The 17,646-nt window shown below is 35.0% G+C and overlaps 1 protein-coding gene across 12 annotated transcripts in view; it reads left to right on the top strand.

Annotated features, from left to right (window-relative positions):
• Positions 1 to 17,646, top strand: part of Osa (osa) — a 91,742-nt gene that overhangs the window by 30,294 nt on the left and 43,802 nt on the right. For 11 of the 12 annotated variants that reach the window (XM_064218083.1, XM_064218082.1, XM_064218080.1 and 8 more), the window contains exons 3-4: positions 1,359 to 1,508; positions 12,001 to 12,063. In XM_064218083.1, coding sequence (XP_064074153.1) covers positions 1,359 to 1,508; positions 12,001 to 12,063 — 213 coding nt within the window. The remainder of the gene's footprint in view (positions 1 to 1,358; positions 1,509 to 12,000; positions 12,064 to 17,646) is intronic. The other variant, XM_064218084.1, reaches the window with a different exon arrangement.

Here is a 17,646-nt window from a genome sequence, read left to right as displayed (position 1 = left end):
TTACTTTTTTTGATTAATGGTTTCTACCGAGTTGTGGAAAGAGCTCCCAGTTTCTGTCACGTAGGGAAGTACGCGTATCGTGTCAATGTATTTAATATATGTTTAGTCTTTGTATCTCAGAATTTAAAAAGTACGTCTTCTAAAGAACTTGAGCATCTTTAGCTCGTTGAAAGATGTAATAATTCATAAATTAACAAACTTAAAACAATACATTCGTAATATTGTATGAAATTAAATTGAGATTAAGAATTATCTTTGTGATTATATTGTGTTATTTGTTCTATTAATTCATGTTTTTGTTCGTATTCTATGAAACTTTATACGGTTTTGATTGGTATTTGCGTGAAGGTTACTGGCATAGTACCGTCAACGGACAATAGGTGGCGCGCGAGTTAATTAAAGGAGCATTGCAAAGAATAAGCGCATCAGCTAGTATCGTAATAAATGACAGATTTAATTGTATTCAATATACGTGTCATGTTTACACTCCTAAGGATTAAATTTGGCATTACTAATGAGTCAGATTTAAATACATAATCATACCTAATAGAATTAATGGAGTCTTTGTCTGCAGATATAAAATTAAACAATATTTTATGTAAATCTTACGGGTAAAATTAATTATTATCACGACAAAATGTAACTGGATTTATGTAATTAAGAATTAAGGTTGTTCAATGTGTAGGATGGTTTTTTTCATCCAGGTGTATAAGAACTTTTAGAGGATTACAAAAATGTTTACTGTGTTCAACGTTCAACGATCAAGCGAATAAAAACAGTATTGATTTACGATATTATGAATTCGAAAGTAACTCTGTTCGTAACGTATTTACGGCTGATAAATTTTAATGAAAAACTTTACGAAGATAGTTTGAACACTGAGGAAAATGTATACAAATACGGCGTTTTAACTCATTCATAAGTATTAGAGTGAAATTAGCCCGAAAATGTATTCACGACGGAAAGTTTAGTGATAAGCGTTAGGTAGAACAGAAAACATCTAAGGTATTTTATTTTTAATATCGTAAAAATTAATTATTACTTATTTAATACTTAGCGACTTGTCGCCACAGTAAGATTAAAGCTGTGATCTATAAACCCATTTTCTAGGTGATTATCGTAATTATGCATTTCATGTCATCGAATATTTGTCAAGCAGTTTTTTTTTTTAATTATACCTTTTATATATAGTTTTGTTACATTGCTTTTCATCGGTTCATTCTGTACGGGAAATGGTAAAATTATTATGTTTTTGTTCAGTTAAAATAAATTTCATTAACATAAACGAGCTCATGTTATAAATGGGACCTTCAAAAATAAATTAGCTTTGTGTACTTATCAAGAATATTTTTTCGCAGGGTTACGAGCGCGGTGGTTCACCACAGCCACCTACTCATCCCCCTGGTGCACCCAGCCCAGGTACAGCACAGAGTGTGGGAGGCCTCTCGCCGACCCAGGACTCGCAGCATCCGCCGCACTTGCCGCCCGGTTCGCAACCGCCACACCAGGTAAGACTTTCATCTGTTAACCAATGGTACACTACTAAAGGTCACACTGTATTTGTCTCCAATTGGGCCCAACCCAATTGAAGACTAATGTAAGGGATTGCTCAATGGATTGTTTGCTGTATCGTTTATATGTGTGTCCGTTTCGTATCCTTCGTACTTTCGACCATTTAATAGGGTCACACCCAGTGAAGGGATGCTGAGTGTAAATCACAGGTCAATTTATAATATATGCCTACTTACTAATTACCTAATGTATTTTAGACATACGCTCTAGGAATTCAATAATCCCGGCTAAAGAATGAATAATGTAATTATTCGATTTATTTTTATTTTCTGATAAACGATACAAAATTATTGCGACCCTTAATGCTACACATATTATACAAAAGCACAACTATCAGATATTCATACCTAATAGCACCAATTTACTAAACGGTTGTTATCACATCACTATTAACAATAAGATTTAGTGTATATCAATTGGTCATTGTTCCGGAACACAACTACGCGAGATATTGTTATTTGATTGTTATAATATTATTTTATATCGAGTGACGCAATGGGACCGACATTGGAACTTTTATTATCACAGGCTATCGTTTGAATCCCCAAACAATTTCATCACATTTTGAATACTGATATAGTTTATACGTGTCGATTCGATTGAATATATGTATTCTAAATTAGCATGATATTCTAAATTTAACATTAGTTTTTTTTTTATTATTCAAAATGTGACAAAGGTCATCTATATTAATTATGTTATAGTAAACGATATGACAATATTATGACGATAAAAATACTAAGTTAAAGAACTAATTTAAATAATGATCATGTGTAATAAATTGTTCATGATACCAATTTACTTGGGAGTAAAATATTTGTTTTTTTTTTGTTAATTCTTGTTGTTATCTATTTCCATTGAAATTTATTATGTATATTTATAAGAACTCATACTTCCGTATCGTTTTCTCATAATTATGATAAAGTACCTTTTAGGTGTTTTATAACTTTTATCTATGAATATAACTATTAAAGATGATGATGGAGGAATATTATAGAAATGTTGTTGCAGTGTATCAGTTTTCAGTAACGGCCGATACGAGTTCATTTATCATTTCCTATCACACATGATAACGACACGACTTGTCAAAAATACATTAATATTTTATTAATCAAAATTGATCACGTGTAAACATCGCGCTCTGGCTAGACCAAGTTTTTTTAAAAAAAGCATAATTTCATGTCCATGCCGTTGACCATTGAGAAATTCCTTTACCTGGAACCAATCCTGGGCGTAGAGTCAGATCATGCTTACCATTAAAAATGCATTGTAATCCGACCTGAACCAGAATATAAAATATTAACGCCATTTTTAGGCTAAGTCGCAGTGGGGCTAATTTAGCTTCTGAGATTTGACCTAAAGAGACGAAAAATAGTTAAATGAAATCTTGTTAAAATAATATTTAATTGTATGTTCCCGTTAGTTTATCAAATCAAATTACAGAAAGGAGTTTTTGATAAGTCCCCTTAAGTCGCACTATTTCTCACAGACAAGACTTCGTCTGGAGACAGTTTCTCTAAAGCCGAGTGAAGGACCGCTTACATTCAGTGGCCAATAATATTTGCTATTTTCCGACACTTTAGAACTTGAATGGTGGCTTTTAGTAGGGATCGCTTCTATAGTTTAATTAAAACTGGTAAATATTATATGTGTGCTTTGGTTTAGGCATTTCCGATGACAATTCAGGAATTATATATTTATTTTGTCGTAGATATAGAGGTAAGGTACGTAAATAAAGCTAATGTTGAGTATCGGTTGTATGGAGTGTTGGTTACATGTTCCGGAGATATATTTTTTCTTTTACAATCTGAGTGAATTGACAGTATTTTTAAATTAGTAGAATGAATTATTTGAACCGTTTGCCCGAGCGTTTTTTTTTTTTGGGACAAAGTTGAAATACTTAGAATGTTGCCTCGATTAACTGTAAACGTTTTGCAGTTTATATTAAAATACTTAAATAACGTAAATCTTAAAACATTATCGTGCGATAACGACGCCCAGAGCGATGTTATTTTATATGGAAATCTGTAACGTTAACAAAATTGCACCGTCTGTATGGATAGTACGAGTAATCCACGAAACTCGACCGTCGAGCTCCGGCTATGAACTTTACTGTTATCGCAGCCATTAAACTGCTGCCAAATGTAGGCAATTTTTAAAAATTACCTCCCCAACAATAACTATTTCAATAAACCGTCTATGGTCATGCTCATCCTAATGGATAACTTTTACTTTCGCGAACTTTTCACCGTTCTTTTTATTTTTCCTTTGTCGAAGTCGGGCATTTTCGCGGCGCTTAAAATGCTTTTTTGTCGTTTATTTTTATACTTTGTAATATAATTTGATAAAACAAAAAAAATGAATTAAATTAACTTACAATAGTGTTGGGGATTTAATTTTAAATTAATTATTTTTTAAATGTTGAAGCTTAAGAAGCTCCGTAAATCCCATGACGCATATAAACATTTTATGTTTAAGTCATAAAAAAAAATATTTTATCGCACCGAATGCATAAATTGAAATTACTCATTCGAGTTTTATTTGATGAGAAGCATGGCTTTCACTAAACTCAATTTGATAATAAAAAATAATAATTTACAAATTAAAGCACGTGACAAAAGAGTATAATCATAAGTGTTAAACTTTGAAACTTAATATAAAAATCGTTCTTTTGGCTTTCCAAAATCTTAAATAATAACCCATATTTTTCAATGGAAATAATTTATTATTAAAACATCATAACAATTAAATCTTTATTTATGTAGTGGTTGCTTTTATATAAGTTATATAATATGATGACGTTTCTTATTGCATTGAATATTATACGTCGATGTGGAATATGTGTAATAACAGAGTTACAATACCAGTATGACATTTGTGTTTTTTCTTTTCACGACAACATGATCACTGGAAATGGTGTGTCTTCTTTCAGTTGAAACTTTGACCGATAGAATATTAAAGCAAGATATAGGCGTTTATATTTTGACTAAAGTTGGTCGGTTCTTATGCGTGATAAAAAAATAAATTGATCTAGATAAGAATACACCCCAAGAAGTTTGATAATTTCATTTTCGTTTACAGATTATTGTTTGAAAAAGTTATGAATTGAATAATGTAAGATAATGTACAGCTTCGAATGATTGTCGGTCACCCAATTAATATAAATATGCTAATACAATTAATTTCGTTTATCAATATTGATTTAGATTTTCTTATTTTTATTCGTACGATATCATCATTCGTACGATAATTATGAAGCATGAAATAAATGTTTGAAAGATTTACGGTCGACCGACGACAACAATACTAGGGAATGATTTTGCTTTGATAAGTTGGTTTACGCCACCATAGAGGTTGTTTATATATATATATATATATTTTGGTGGTCGATAAATACGTATTACCAAAAATTCACTTGGCTCTTACGAAACCCACGAATTAAGATGAGGTTGCTCTCTCCTACTCTACCGGAACCAGGCTATATATAAATTAGATATCTATAAACTTGTAATTCTGGCTCTTAAACTACCGACGTCTCTATATCTTGATTATTATAATTCTTATATAAAAAGTAACGACATCCGTTCAATGGACGTCGTGTTCTAAAGTCGAGATATTCGAACCGAACGGATATGCAAATTAATTTTAAGACACGATTAATGAGTCGTTCGTCTTGCGAATGCGACCGACTTGTCCGAGCGCTATTTAATGTTATCCGATCCGCTCTGGTTTGTATAATTAGGGAATAATTTCTCACTCATTTAACGCATTTTTTAATTAACATGTTCACATCTATTATAATTCATGTCCCCGATTGACGCAATAATATGTTAAAAATTCAAATATATTTTAGCTTAGTAGACATTTTTACACGCTCTTTTGAATCACCATTATAACTAGCCGCTGACTTCACTCTACTAACAAATGTGTGTGTTAGTCATACGAATCTGCTTTCGCCTTGTGTGTTATTTCCGATCCGATATCCTCGATACTTGAATCGGTTTAATCTGGTAAGTAGTAATCAGTGTGACACGTCTTTATAATAATATAGATAAGACCCGCACGAAACGATTTCCCCGTTAGTACTCGATTCAACCCGCCAGCGCTAGTCTGTCAAATTTGTTCTAACGTCTTCTATTTTTCATCAAGTCTTTTTTTTATTGAGTTCAGATTGTTCTAAAAGTACTCGATACGATTCAGACATATCAGAGTAGGTTACACTTTTTCACAATACATAAAATAATATATACCTACATTGTTTTCTCAAGAAAACCATTTTATATCAGAAACATTGATATATAATACGTAGAGTCAATTGACTCCTTTATTTTATAAAAAGGTAAATAATAACTATAAAAGATTTACAGCAAACATTCCCTCTACGAGTCAAAGTTGTATCTTTTATCAAAAGCACTACGAATCTAAAAATAAACTAGCAAATGTTATAGCCCGTTTGACTGCAACGCAGTACACAGTCGTAAGCATCCCGTCATAACACTGTGATCGGAATTCATTCTGCACGTTAGGTTTGTTTTTGGCACAACTCTCCAGATTAACATACTCCTATGTATGAAACGCACGTGGCCTTCGCTGACATTGTAATGGATTTGAGTACTCTATGTATAAATGTACTCCACATACTGCGAGACATTCGGAACGTGACGCTTCGTTGAAAAGCTTGCATAAATAACTTATCAACAAACAACAGAATACAGCTATAAAAAACCGAACGTTGGGGTAAAGTAATCATACTATATATCTATTTAATTAAATAAATCAATTAAACGAATAATGCTAAAAAAAATATACCTTTATAAGGTAAATAAAGTGTGAAATTTGCGAAAGCTCCTTTAACATCGTCACAGAGTACATTTTTAATATAATCCCCCCTGCGATATTTATTGAAAGCACGTGGCCGACTGCTGCCGACATTATAATACAGACAGCGCACATGCTCCGACATTAATAAGCAGACCCGGCTCTATTACGATGAGCTACAATTTATACCAAGGCTTCATAACGAAGTTCTCGCTTTTCTTAAAATAAATTAACAAATTGATTTATTCGAGCTAAACTTTTCTTTCCAGATACGTCAGTTTCAATTTTTATAAGAAATTATAAAAATTTAAATTGACGTATCTACTAACCTACCAAACCTACCTAACGTACCAAGCAAATGTTATATTTCTTTGACTTTTCTATCTCAATCGAAAAATAAAAGGTGTCAAAACTGAATGGTTACTTTATAAAAATAACTTTAACGTACTAAACTACCGAGTAGTATCCAATAAAATACAACTAAATTGACGTGTGATAAAGGCTTCGTCGCAAGACGCGAGGTCTGTCTCGCGGGGTGCAAAAATTAAACGTCACTCAGCTATCACGAGACCGGCGAAGCAGAACACTCGGTAGGGGTGTTCTCGTTCAATTCCCCGGGCCTCAAATTAAACAATCGATCAACGGTGCAATTTATGCTAACGCAAAACTAACCGGTGCCACTCAACCAGTGCTGAGATGTGACTGTCCCGTTTCATTTAGAACACTCAACCCTACAGCAATTCTCGTTGCCAATCAAAGTAACAAACGTAATTAAAAATTCCGCTCTAAGCTCAAACTCGACGGTGCTGTGGCCGCTGATGTAATTATTGTGTGCGGAAGCAATTCGCTGTTCAGATATGTGCTGCAGAACAATGAAATAAATGTAGCCTAGAATAGAGGACACTAAATCACTATCTAAGTCGAACAGCGACTTCAATCTAAAATTCCATCTATGACTAAACGAAACTTATAGCGACGCGAGGTTAATACTCTACGATGTCAGTAGAGAATTTTGAGAGTCAAGGGCCATTCCAGCATCGTGATCGCTCGAGAGTCGTACGGTCGAAATGAAACGTCGTATCTTATTTTATGATTAGCGGCTCGAAAGCGCTTTGTAATTTTGTTAGTTCCGCCTTTCTGGTGCTGGGGGCGAGCACAGCGAGTAGAGATCGATGCGAGCGTAGCGTGCGAGTGTGAGCAGGAGAGCAATACTCGTTGCCTCTATCCTCTCTATCACTCGAACCGCCTACTAGGCAGCCATGTTGCGCTCGACCTGCGCTCGCCCGACCGCCATTGTAGCATTTGTTGCTAGTGATGTTCAATAGCTTTGCTCGATGATATTTTATAAAACCTTTATGTCTCCTCAAATCGAACATTCTGACAGATTTCTCCTTCCACATTAGTTTCTGAGAAACCAAAATACATTTATAATAAACAATCTTCAATATTCTTATCTCTTATAGATAACATAGTTAAAATTAAAGTAACTTCCAGCTATGTTATCTTTAATGTATGTCAAACGAAGACTCCAGTATCTGGTCTTAATATTATACGAAATGAGTCGATAAAACGTTTATCGATAGATAGGCACGTGGTGGACGTATAGTCGGCTCCGGAATTAAAATGTCAGACGTGCGGCAGCGGCAGCGGCAGCGCGAGCGAGCGTGGGGGCCGGGGGCCGCGGGGCGGGGCGGCCGGTGTTATTAATAACCATAAGCCGGCAGACGCACGAACGTCCAGAGTGGCCATGCCGCGCGGTAATGAGGAATCACTAATTATATTTTACTGGACTCCACTACTGAAACAATATTAATTACATTGCTGCTTTATGGAAAAATATGCTGTCGAGTACTTATTCGTTAATACTTTATTATCAATAAAGCTTCTATATTGTTGTCTATGGACGTACCTCGATTATAAATTCTATATAGATAAAAACCAAATAATCTAACGCCAAAACGTGTTCATAGTAATATATTGAACGGAGACAATGACAAGGAATAATGTTTTGTCTACCGAAGTTCGTTTTGTATTCCACTACAAGAGGGCGCGCCGGTTGCTCGAGGCAGCTCTACGTTCGCTAGTCGGCCATTTATTTTGCGAATATAAACTCGTTATATTTTATTGTTAAAGAGATATATTTGTCACAGGCCTTACGAATAATTGTTCGACTTTTTATCTGAAATGATTTTTTTCTTTTAATTGAATGATTTATTAGTTGTTGTCTAATAAGGTTAGTTACAATAATGACTATCTCATGAGTAAAAGCTAATGAATCATTAGGGTCAGTCAAGTCTTAGTTGTAATCGAACAACTTTTTTCCTTAACGATTTACCTCTTTATGTCAATCATTCGCAGCGATTGCTCATCCATTACATAACTCCTCGATTTAATCTCTCGTTCACTTAAGTCGTCGACGCTACGTTGTAAGTCAGAAGAGATTTTATGTCGTGTCAATATTTTCTTTCTACATTAATAGCGAAATATCGCCGTCGTATGTCTGGTAGGTACGCTCATAACAAACTACAAAATGCTCTAGATTCCCGGAACTTTAGCGCGGCGGTTCTCTCGGTTGGAAACCTATGAAACGCTGACTGTAGCTTACATTCCCTGGTACGGAGTGGCAGTGGCGACGCTGTCGGGAATTGCCGTGTTGGATAAATTATGACGCTCGCTCCCTTTGCCATTCCCGCAAATAATACTCGAAGAATAACCCCCCCCCCCCCTCGCTGCGAGTGACGTGTCTGCTCTCTTTCTTCTATTAATTGGCGGACAATGTTTCTGTTTTATGCGAAACTTGTTTATTATGATAACGTTAACTTTTTCATTATTACATTTAGTTATTTGATTTATAAATTCATGGCGTAGTTTTTTTTGTTTATTATATGGTAGTAAATGTATTGTGACACACTACAAGTAGTTTTTAATTTAATATTTGGAATCTTGTATATTCTAAAAAACGGTAATCGATAAGTTTTCTAAGCACGTAATTATAAAATGAACACTAATAATTATGTAATGAGTACATTAGGAAGGTTTTTTTCTATGTTTTCGGGCTCAAGAAAAGTTTTTTTTTTGCAGTCTATTGTTTTATTTCAGTTTAAATATTATATTATTTTTGTATGTTCCATAATTATATAACTAGTATTGCAATGTGTCATTTATGTCGGTTTATTTCCCTATAAAAATAATTGACTTACTAATGAGTACATTTTCCGTAAATAATAATTGCTTTTAACTTTCTATTTTGTGGTCCAAATTTCGCTATAGTAGGTATAACGTGTTTAAAAAAGAGGGTTAAACGGCCTTCGAGTATTAAGGTTGGATTGTAATATCATTTTTGTTGAAGTCTTAAACGTTAAAATTACAGGGATGTATGTTATAATTTCTTTTCTTATTAATACGATGAATGCGAAAATTTTCATGATTGGATGTTTGTTACTATAAATCACGCCAATGGATGGACGAATTTGAAAGAAATTAGGCTTAGATAAATATTATTGTCTGGAATAGCACATAGGTTACTTTTATCCCTAACGCCTGCATCCCCACCTCTCCCTCCTCTCCCCTCACGCGCGGAGCCGCGGGTGGAAACTAGTATACTATATTTGGGATCTACGGCACATATTATTTTGGAGTACCGTATTAAATTTATTCAAATGTAGGGCAAGGAAAACTTTTGTATTTACTATACAGTTTCGTAACGTGACTAACGGAATAATCCGCAGGGATCGAACGTTAAAAAAAAAAAACTGTTGTAGCGAATGACAGGTAGTTCATTAAATGCCAATTAAAACGGAGTGCAATAACTAGTACGAAATGATTCTTCACCCCGGTCACGATGATCGATAACGACCCAAAAAAACGTAAATACCGTGTACCGGAATAATTATTGTCGTCATCAAACAAATTCAATGTACACAACGTAAACCAAATATGTTCGTTTGTCCATGTTTCCGTATTCACTGAACAAAGGGACCAATCATACAATTTTGAATTGCATTTTTCATTCGCTAAGCACACAGATCTCCCATCCAACATCGGACTCGACAAAGTAAAATTAGTGTATTTTGCGCATTCAACTCTGTAATTGCGGGCTTGTTTCGCCTCTCACTACGTGCGTTGTTTGAAAATTTGTTTATACCATATATTGCTTTCAACGCGCGAAATATAATTTATTTACGTTCTAAACAATACTATTAAAACGATTTCAGTCGTTTTCATATTGATACCAATGTCATTACTGATTAGGTCTGCCGTGGTCTCCAATTAAATGATCTTTAGTATTAATGAAACATAGTTTATACTTGTTGCAATGTATTAAAAATCCGTTACAACCTTTGTTACTTATATCAAGTTTATAAGAGTTAGTTGAAATTTGTATCGGGATTTCTTATCAGCATCTATTTAAAGTCTCTTGATTTTGACTATGAATAAGTATATCGCTTCTATATTGAAGAGTTTAAAGGTAAAGTATAATATCAACCGGTATTGACAATTGAAATATATACCTACATATATATGATTCGACTTAGTCTTCGCGTATAAAAGTTAATAATATAGTTCATATAATTTTGCACGAGCTGAGTGAGATATCTTTCGCGTTAAACGTTTAAGCGTCTTTGCTCTCGGAGTTTCAGCAGGAACAAAGTTTGAAGCGAGCCCGTTCGACTTGTCGACGCGGACCGTTTGTAATTACGTGCATCTACGTTAATACTGTAAAGATGTTCTCAGAACGTCGGATAAACATTAAACGAGGCTGACATTTTGAGATATTATTACTGTTTTATGTCTGTTCGATGAATAATAATACATATAATTTATGTTATTAGATTTAACGTTAAATATCTAATGGCTATTTATCTCGTTCCGCGGTACGAAGTAAATTATAATATGATTATATCAACAGCACATTAGAGCGCACACATGCAGTCATTACATTTTTATTTGTCGTTATAAATACCTATATTACCTACTAAAATATAATTCACTCTTAGTTTATAAAAACTAGCTTTTATTCAATCCTTTCTTAGTTGTCAAAAGTAAAAGAAAAAAAAATGACCCTTACATATTTACAGTTTATTAAAAACCTGAGAAGTAGTGTCGGTGTTATAGATATTAGAGTAAGTTAATTAAAATTAGTCATGGAAATGTTCTTTAATACCATAATTCCTTTAAAGCTACCAAGGTATGATAAGGCATAAAATATCACTAAAATATACAGGTAATTCTGCAAAGGTACAGTGAAGTACGAAATAATTTGATTCAGCGTAAAGGAGATAAGAAAATAATTGTTTAGTATCGCAGACGGCGCCGGCGTCGCTCTCAATTAATATCACGCTACATGGTCAGGCTTGTTTCAGGATCACCGTTAAACCTAGAGTAGGGTCTAGAAGGATTGTTTATTATGAAGCAAAATTATAAAAATGGCCTGAAGGATGAACAGACACTTGAAAAATCTAATCTATAACTATTATTATATAGTTATTTTCTATAATATATTCTTAAATATACATAAGAATAATTAGGAATAATATATTAGTGGATGCATATCTTCAGACTATATTTTACGCTTGATAATAAAATTAAGATAATAATAATTGTTCTCAGGGCTACCCTCCACCGCCCCGGCCAGCTCAGCCGTCCACACCCAACGCTCATGATCAAGACTCCGTAAGTCAATAAAAATACAAGAATAATTTAAAACATTGCTTAGTGTCTAAAAACGTTATAATGTAGTCAAAAATAAAATTTCGCATTCAGAAATACAATGTTGTCAGACAAAGGTATACATGTGAATTATATTCGCAACCCGAATGCATCCGAAATGACGTCGGTAAAAACAACATTAATTATAATCATAAATGTCGTGTCTTCATCAGTGCATAGCTTGCGAAAACAAGTGAGCCTCGCGTGTCTGTTTGTGAAACGACACTCCATACTCCATACACGTAGTTAGCGAGCCGTCCGCCGCGACACTTGACAATAAGCTTGTTTGCTAAATTGTACCGCCAGCCGCCCGACACCCGACGCGCTGGAAAAGCAAAACCTACTCCAATTTGTGTAGGCGTGAATAATTTTATTTATAGTCCACATTGTTTCCACGCTTAAAAAATGAAAGCAATTTCCTATGCAATGACGAAGGAAATCGAAGCGTGTTGTTGTTATTTATATTGAACATATTTCGCAATTGAATTGGACGCCTCCACCTCTACGCAAAGGGTTCGATCGGGATTTATATTTGCTTGTGAAGCGTATATCGTCCTGCTATTTCATTAAGCGTAGATCAAAGCACGCGCCTCTTTATTTGAGAAACACAGCCGCGGGCGTACTTCGACGATAACAGAACTGCATTACAAATGGAACGATAAAAAGAATTGTCAGTGGCAGTTGCAACCCTAACTCATAGGGCTGGCACATGACTAGTCGCCGTGACGCATAAAACGTACACTTTAACATCTTTATTATTCTCGAGGAGTTCTTTGTATGAATTTATTCTTTGGGTCGCAGTTGGTTGGATGCGGGCCGACTGAATAGGAATAGACCCGAGTCTTGTTATTTTAGGATCCCCTATCAGTCACACTGAGCCCTTTTCGAAGTGCTTAATTTTTTTCGGTTCTAGTCGCATAATATTTTAGCTAATAAAATAGAATTTCATTCCCAGCCCTAGCGTACGATATTTGTAAAGATAGAGCGAGTTTGTTTGATGTTGATTGATACAGTTAGCCGAGCGCGTTGTCTCGCGACTCGTTCGGGGGAAACCAAATGAGTAGAATTATAAAACCGGGGCTCGGGCTATGTGTCGCTTTTTGTAATGAATGTACCGAACGTTCTGCCGAAATCGAGGGGACCGCTCCTTTCTACTGTAGCGAGTGAGCGCGGCCCACTGCCGAGTCGTCGACCCTCGCGTTTCTGTTTTGAACGAAATTTCGCCGGAGAATTTTATTAACTTTTTATACTCCTCCATAATTCCAACGTGATTTTACGGTTTGAGAACTTTGCTCAAGATATAATACACATTTTGCGTAATGTAGCTATTTTTTAAGTCTACGTTTATCTAGTTTACTAAGTCGTTGCTTAGTTTGGCTTAAGCTATGAAAAATAAATAAATAATTTATTATTAAAACGATCATATGTTCATATTTGAGGATAAAATAATTCTGCAATGAATATAATTTTCTGTCCGATATACTTTCTGAAATCTTAAGCAAGTCATTCAATTCGAATAACGAGTTAAGGTCGAGAAGGGTCCGATTCGAATTATTTATTTATGCAACTATACGTCGGGCGGTGAATGACAGCTCAAAAGAAATATTATGCATCCTAGAAACGGCGGGGAGGTTTTATAAGAATGTCTTTTTACAATGCTATTCATTAATGTCACGAAGGGTGCAACTACGTCGTGTTGTAATTGCTTTAGATGTGCACGAAGATATATAATAGACGAAAAAGTACACAATAGTTAATTCTACATACAAGACATTAGGGCCATAATAATGTCAGAAAATATTCCTAGCGTAATGTATAGTTAAATGTTAAATAGAGTTTATTAAAAATAATGGTTCCACTAAAGTGCATCGAATGAATTCGGTAGTCAGTATTACGTTCATTATAGCCGTAATTCGTTTAAACATGGCACGGTAATAATGTCTATAAAAACTTACGTAACAGTAACACTAAAAGCATTTTACGTAGCAAAATGTACCAATGTAAAATGCGGGAGACAGGGCCGCTCGCTGCACGTTCATAATAAACGAGATTGAGTAGAGCGGTGTAGACGCAAATGAATGACGGCAGAGTACGTAATAGACCGGGAGATGATGACACAAAATACTAGGTCATTTGTACCAGTATGGCGGTTCTTCAGGGGTCTAATTACGTAAAGGCAAAATGGAAAATGATGGTCATAGCGCTCGCACCGGCGGCCCAATCGCGTGGGCGTTAATCGAACGCGTCGGATAAATAACGAGTGTCGAACGATTTGTTCCACAAAAATGCTTGTATTTTCAGATAGTCGAAAAAAAAGAAGTAGCCGGTAGCGTAATGCCACACTTCCCGGGTGTGACTTACAGCCCGCCATACCGACGCGAATACATTAATTTAAATAAAACAATTCAACCATTTGTACCAGGCTAATTTTTGCATAGCTAATCATCGTCGAGTAGCCATTCACGAAAATCACCTTGCCATACTTTTCCGACTGTTTCCAATGGCCGCCATACCTTACTGCAAAGGAGTAATTTTTTTTTTTCGCCCAATTATTTGTACCAGTATTGCATTTGAATTTTTGGAAAGTATTTGGCAAAATGTGACCGTTATTATTTTTTACCATACTTCTAGTAGGGGGAAAAAGTGCTGCCATACTTGAAATACTTATTTATTTGACACGTTTTAAAAATACGACTGTAAAATACGTAAAATCATTCTCCCGGTCTATAATCAGCCGACAGGCGACCGGCGGCCGCTTCAATGCGAAAACAAAACAAAATTTTTATCCCAAAATTTTTAGATGAAATGTCATCGTGTAGTCGAATGCATTTAGATTATTTGCCGTTGTGAATCAAACGTTCTGTGACACCGATGAAAGATTCCAACGAATGAAACACGTTGCCAGCTGATAGTTATATTGAAAGGTTTCGTTGAAAACATTCTCTTTGTGTTTTAGAATTTATTTTTTCTGTATTAATATACGGCAAATTTATAAATATTATTAATTTTTGTCTTAGCATATCTCTTTTTTTTTATAAAATATAAAAGGTTTTCTATATTTAATTTTATTAAAAACGTTTTTAAAGCCATAACTATAATTTAGTTATATACATTAGTTTTTTTTTAAATTAATTATGGTATTATTATTGCTGAGAACAGAACGACCCGACGAAGTAAGGGCATTTGATATTTATTACGAATTGTTAACATTAAATGAACGGTTGAGTAGGTACTTTGGAAAGAGTTCTTTTTAAAGTGACGAATAATGAATCCCTCGATGATAAAAGTTTATCGCGGGCGTATATTTTATTTGGTCAGTCGCTCGGACATGGATGGAGTGGCCGGCCGCATTCAGCTCGAATGTAATTATTGCGGTCCGATTTCGATAATGCGCCGCGAGGCCGAACGCGAACGAAATGTGGTCGGGCACTCGTTATACTTGCATTTTAATAATTGATACCGCTCCAAAAACAGATAAAGCATTCTCGTGTTGTTTCCCTCCGAAAATACGTCAAAAAGCACTAATGCATTAATTACAAAGTATTGTATTTATGAAATATTCCGAATGATGAATGCATCCAATTATTATTTTGATAGATAATTATTGTTTGTTTCGATTTAAATTTCAATTGTAATTACCTGTTTAATAAGTTTTTGTTTTGAAACTCAGATAGTCGTATAAATGTTTATACGGGATGTAGAGAGTACCTAATAAAAAGATTTACCCCAATTACAGGGTGCGTAGGTCGAGCAAAGTGGGCGGTATAATCGCGTTGTAAAAACCTTGGATCGCCGGTAACGAGGTTGTAAACCGGACCCGTCCCGCAACCGTACGAATCGTTTCTTAATAGCCATCCATATTCACGAAATCGACTCGCTATCTTGATTTACATACAACACTGTATCAAGTCCATTTAAATTAAAACGAACTCTTGGCTGTTCAGTAATTTCCTTTAGCAAGTTAAATAAAAAGTTTGAGTCACAATCGGAACTACAGATCCGAAGTAATTAATTTTCCACAAAGTACTGTCATATACTGTCATAACAAAACATGCTGCGTTTTCCCGACTAACGAGTTGTAGAACCATTACAAGTTATGTAGAACGAAATGTTAAGAGAGCCGCAATGAACCACTGTAAAGTACGTGGCCGAGCCGCCGAGCCGCCGAGCCCGTGTAGAGTAAGCGTGCTCTGTCGCCTCTGCGGTTACTTTGTTAGCTAACTGCACGAGTACACGCTTTAATAATGTCTGCATTACCATATTTCGTTCATACATATACCAACGTTTATCCATCAACCTAAGCTAACTTGCAGATTATTACCGGCTTACGCTAAACTTCATACATTGTTCGCAAAGAGGGGTTATAACGAATACGCGACGTTAAGTTTTATCAGTATATTCATAGAGTTATATTAAACCTTATACGAATTGTAAAGATTATTCAAAACCCTATTGCACGAATGCTCACTTCGGATATATTACGATAACCTCATCTAACAAATGTGCCTACCATTTCCTTCTTAGCAAACAATTCCATGTTAAAGTTGTGCATATAAAACGACTTTAATCCCTCAAGAAAAGCAATGGTCCAATAATAACGCGCGCCAGAAACCTGCAATATGGATTCTCATTAGATAAGAGTCAGTGGGATAGACGGTGAGATATAACTTTTATGGTAGTTAATAACATTAACGTGCGAACAGGTGAGGGTAAATATATTTTCGTGACGGCGTATTGTGTCGACAAGGGCCGTTTATGACATCAAAGAGGATCCTATCGCGGGCCCTCGCTGGATCGTTATTGTTTTAGAATGCCTACTCTAATGTGTATGTGTTCTGTTGCCGTTGTCGTAAAAGGAACCGTTTTATGGCGACCCCACGTATTCGAAATGGGGCCGAACAGTCACCGTTCCGGGTGGTCGTAACCTGAGACCGTCCCACCTTACTTGTTCATGAATTTTCATAAACTAAACAATGTAAGCATCGATTGCGCTGCCATTTCCCAGTAATATTCAAGTATCAATCTCTCTGAAAGACGATTTAAAGGGCGCCATGTTTATGCATAAGTTAGGTTTTTAAAGAAACGGTGCGTGGGTCTTTTATTATGAGCAGAAATGTTTGCTATAATATATGGCACGATAAAGAGTAAATATAAAGAGGAATAAAGATGCAGCTTATTATCTTTTACGTTATGATAATGTAACATTCTGGACATAACTACACACGTACAATATTATACAGTGACAATGAAATAAAAAATATATTATTAATAACTATAAATATATAGTATAATTTAATTGAAATACCTATCTAATTTAATTGGTAGAAAATAGTAACATTTCGAATCGGTTGTACTTACTATTCATTCACGTTAATCCTGTGACATGACCATTCAGAATTACTTCTAAAAGAAAAGCTTTAATATTATTAATATTATTCAATGAATAATATTAATAATATTAAATGTACATGTATGTTTTTGACGACCTCCGTGGTCGAGTAGTGTGTACACCGGTTTTCAAGGGTACGCCACTCCGAGGTCCCGGGT

Source organism: Vanessa tameamea, chromosome 20 (genome assembly GCF_037043105.1).
Source record: "Vanessa tameamea isolate UH-Manoa-2023 chromosome 20, ilVanTame1 primary haplotype, whole genome shotgun sequence".
Lineage (NCBI taxonomy): Eukaryota > Metazoa > Arthropoda > Insecta > Lepidoptera > Nymphalidae > Vanessa > Vanessa tameamea.
The sequence above is the reverse complement of the archived record's forward strand: the minus strand, read 5'-3'. Positions and strand labels throughout refer to the sequence as shown.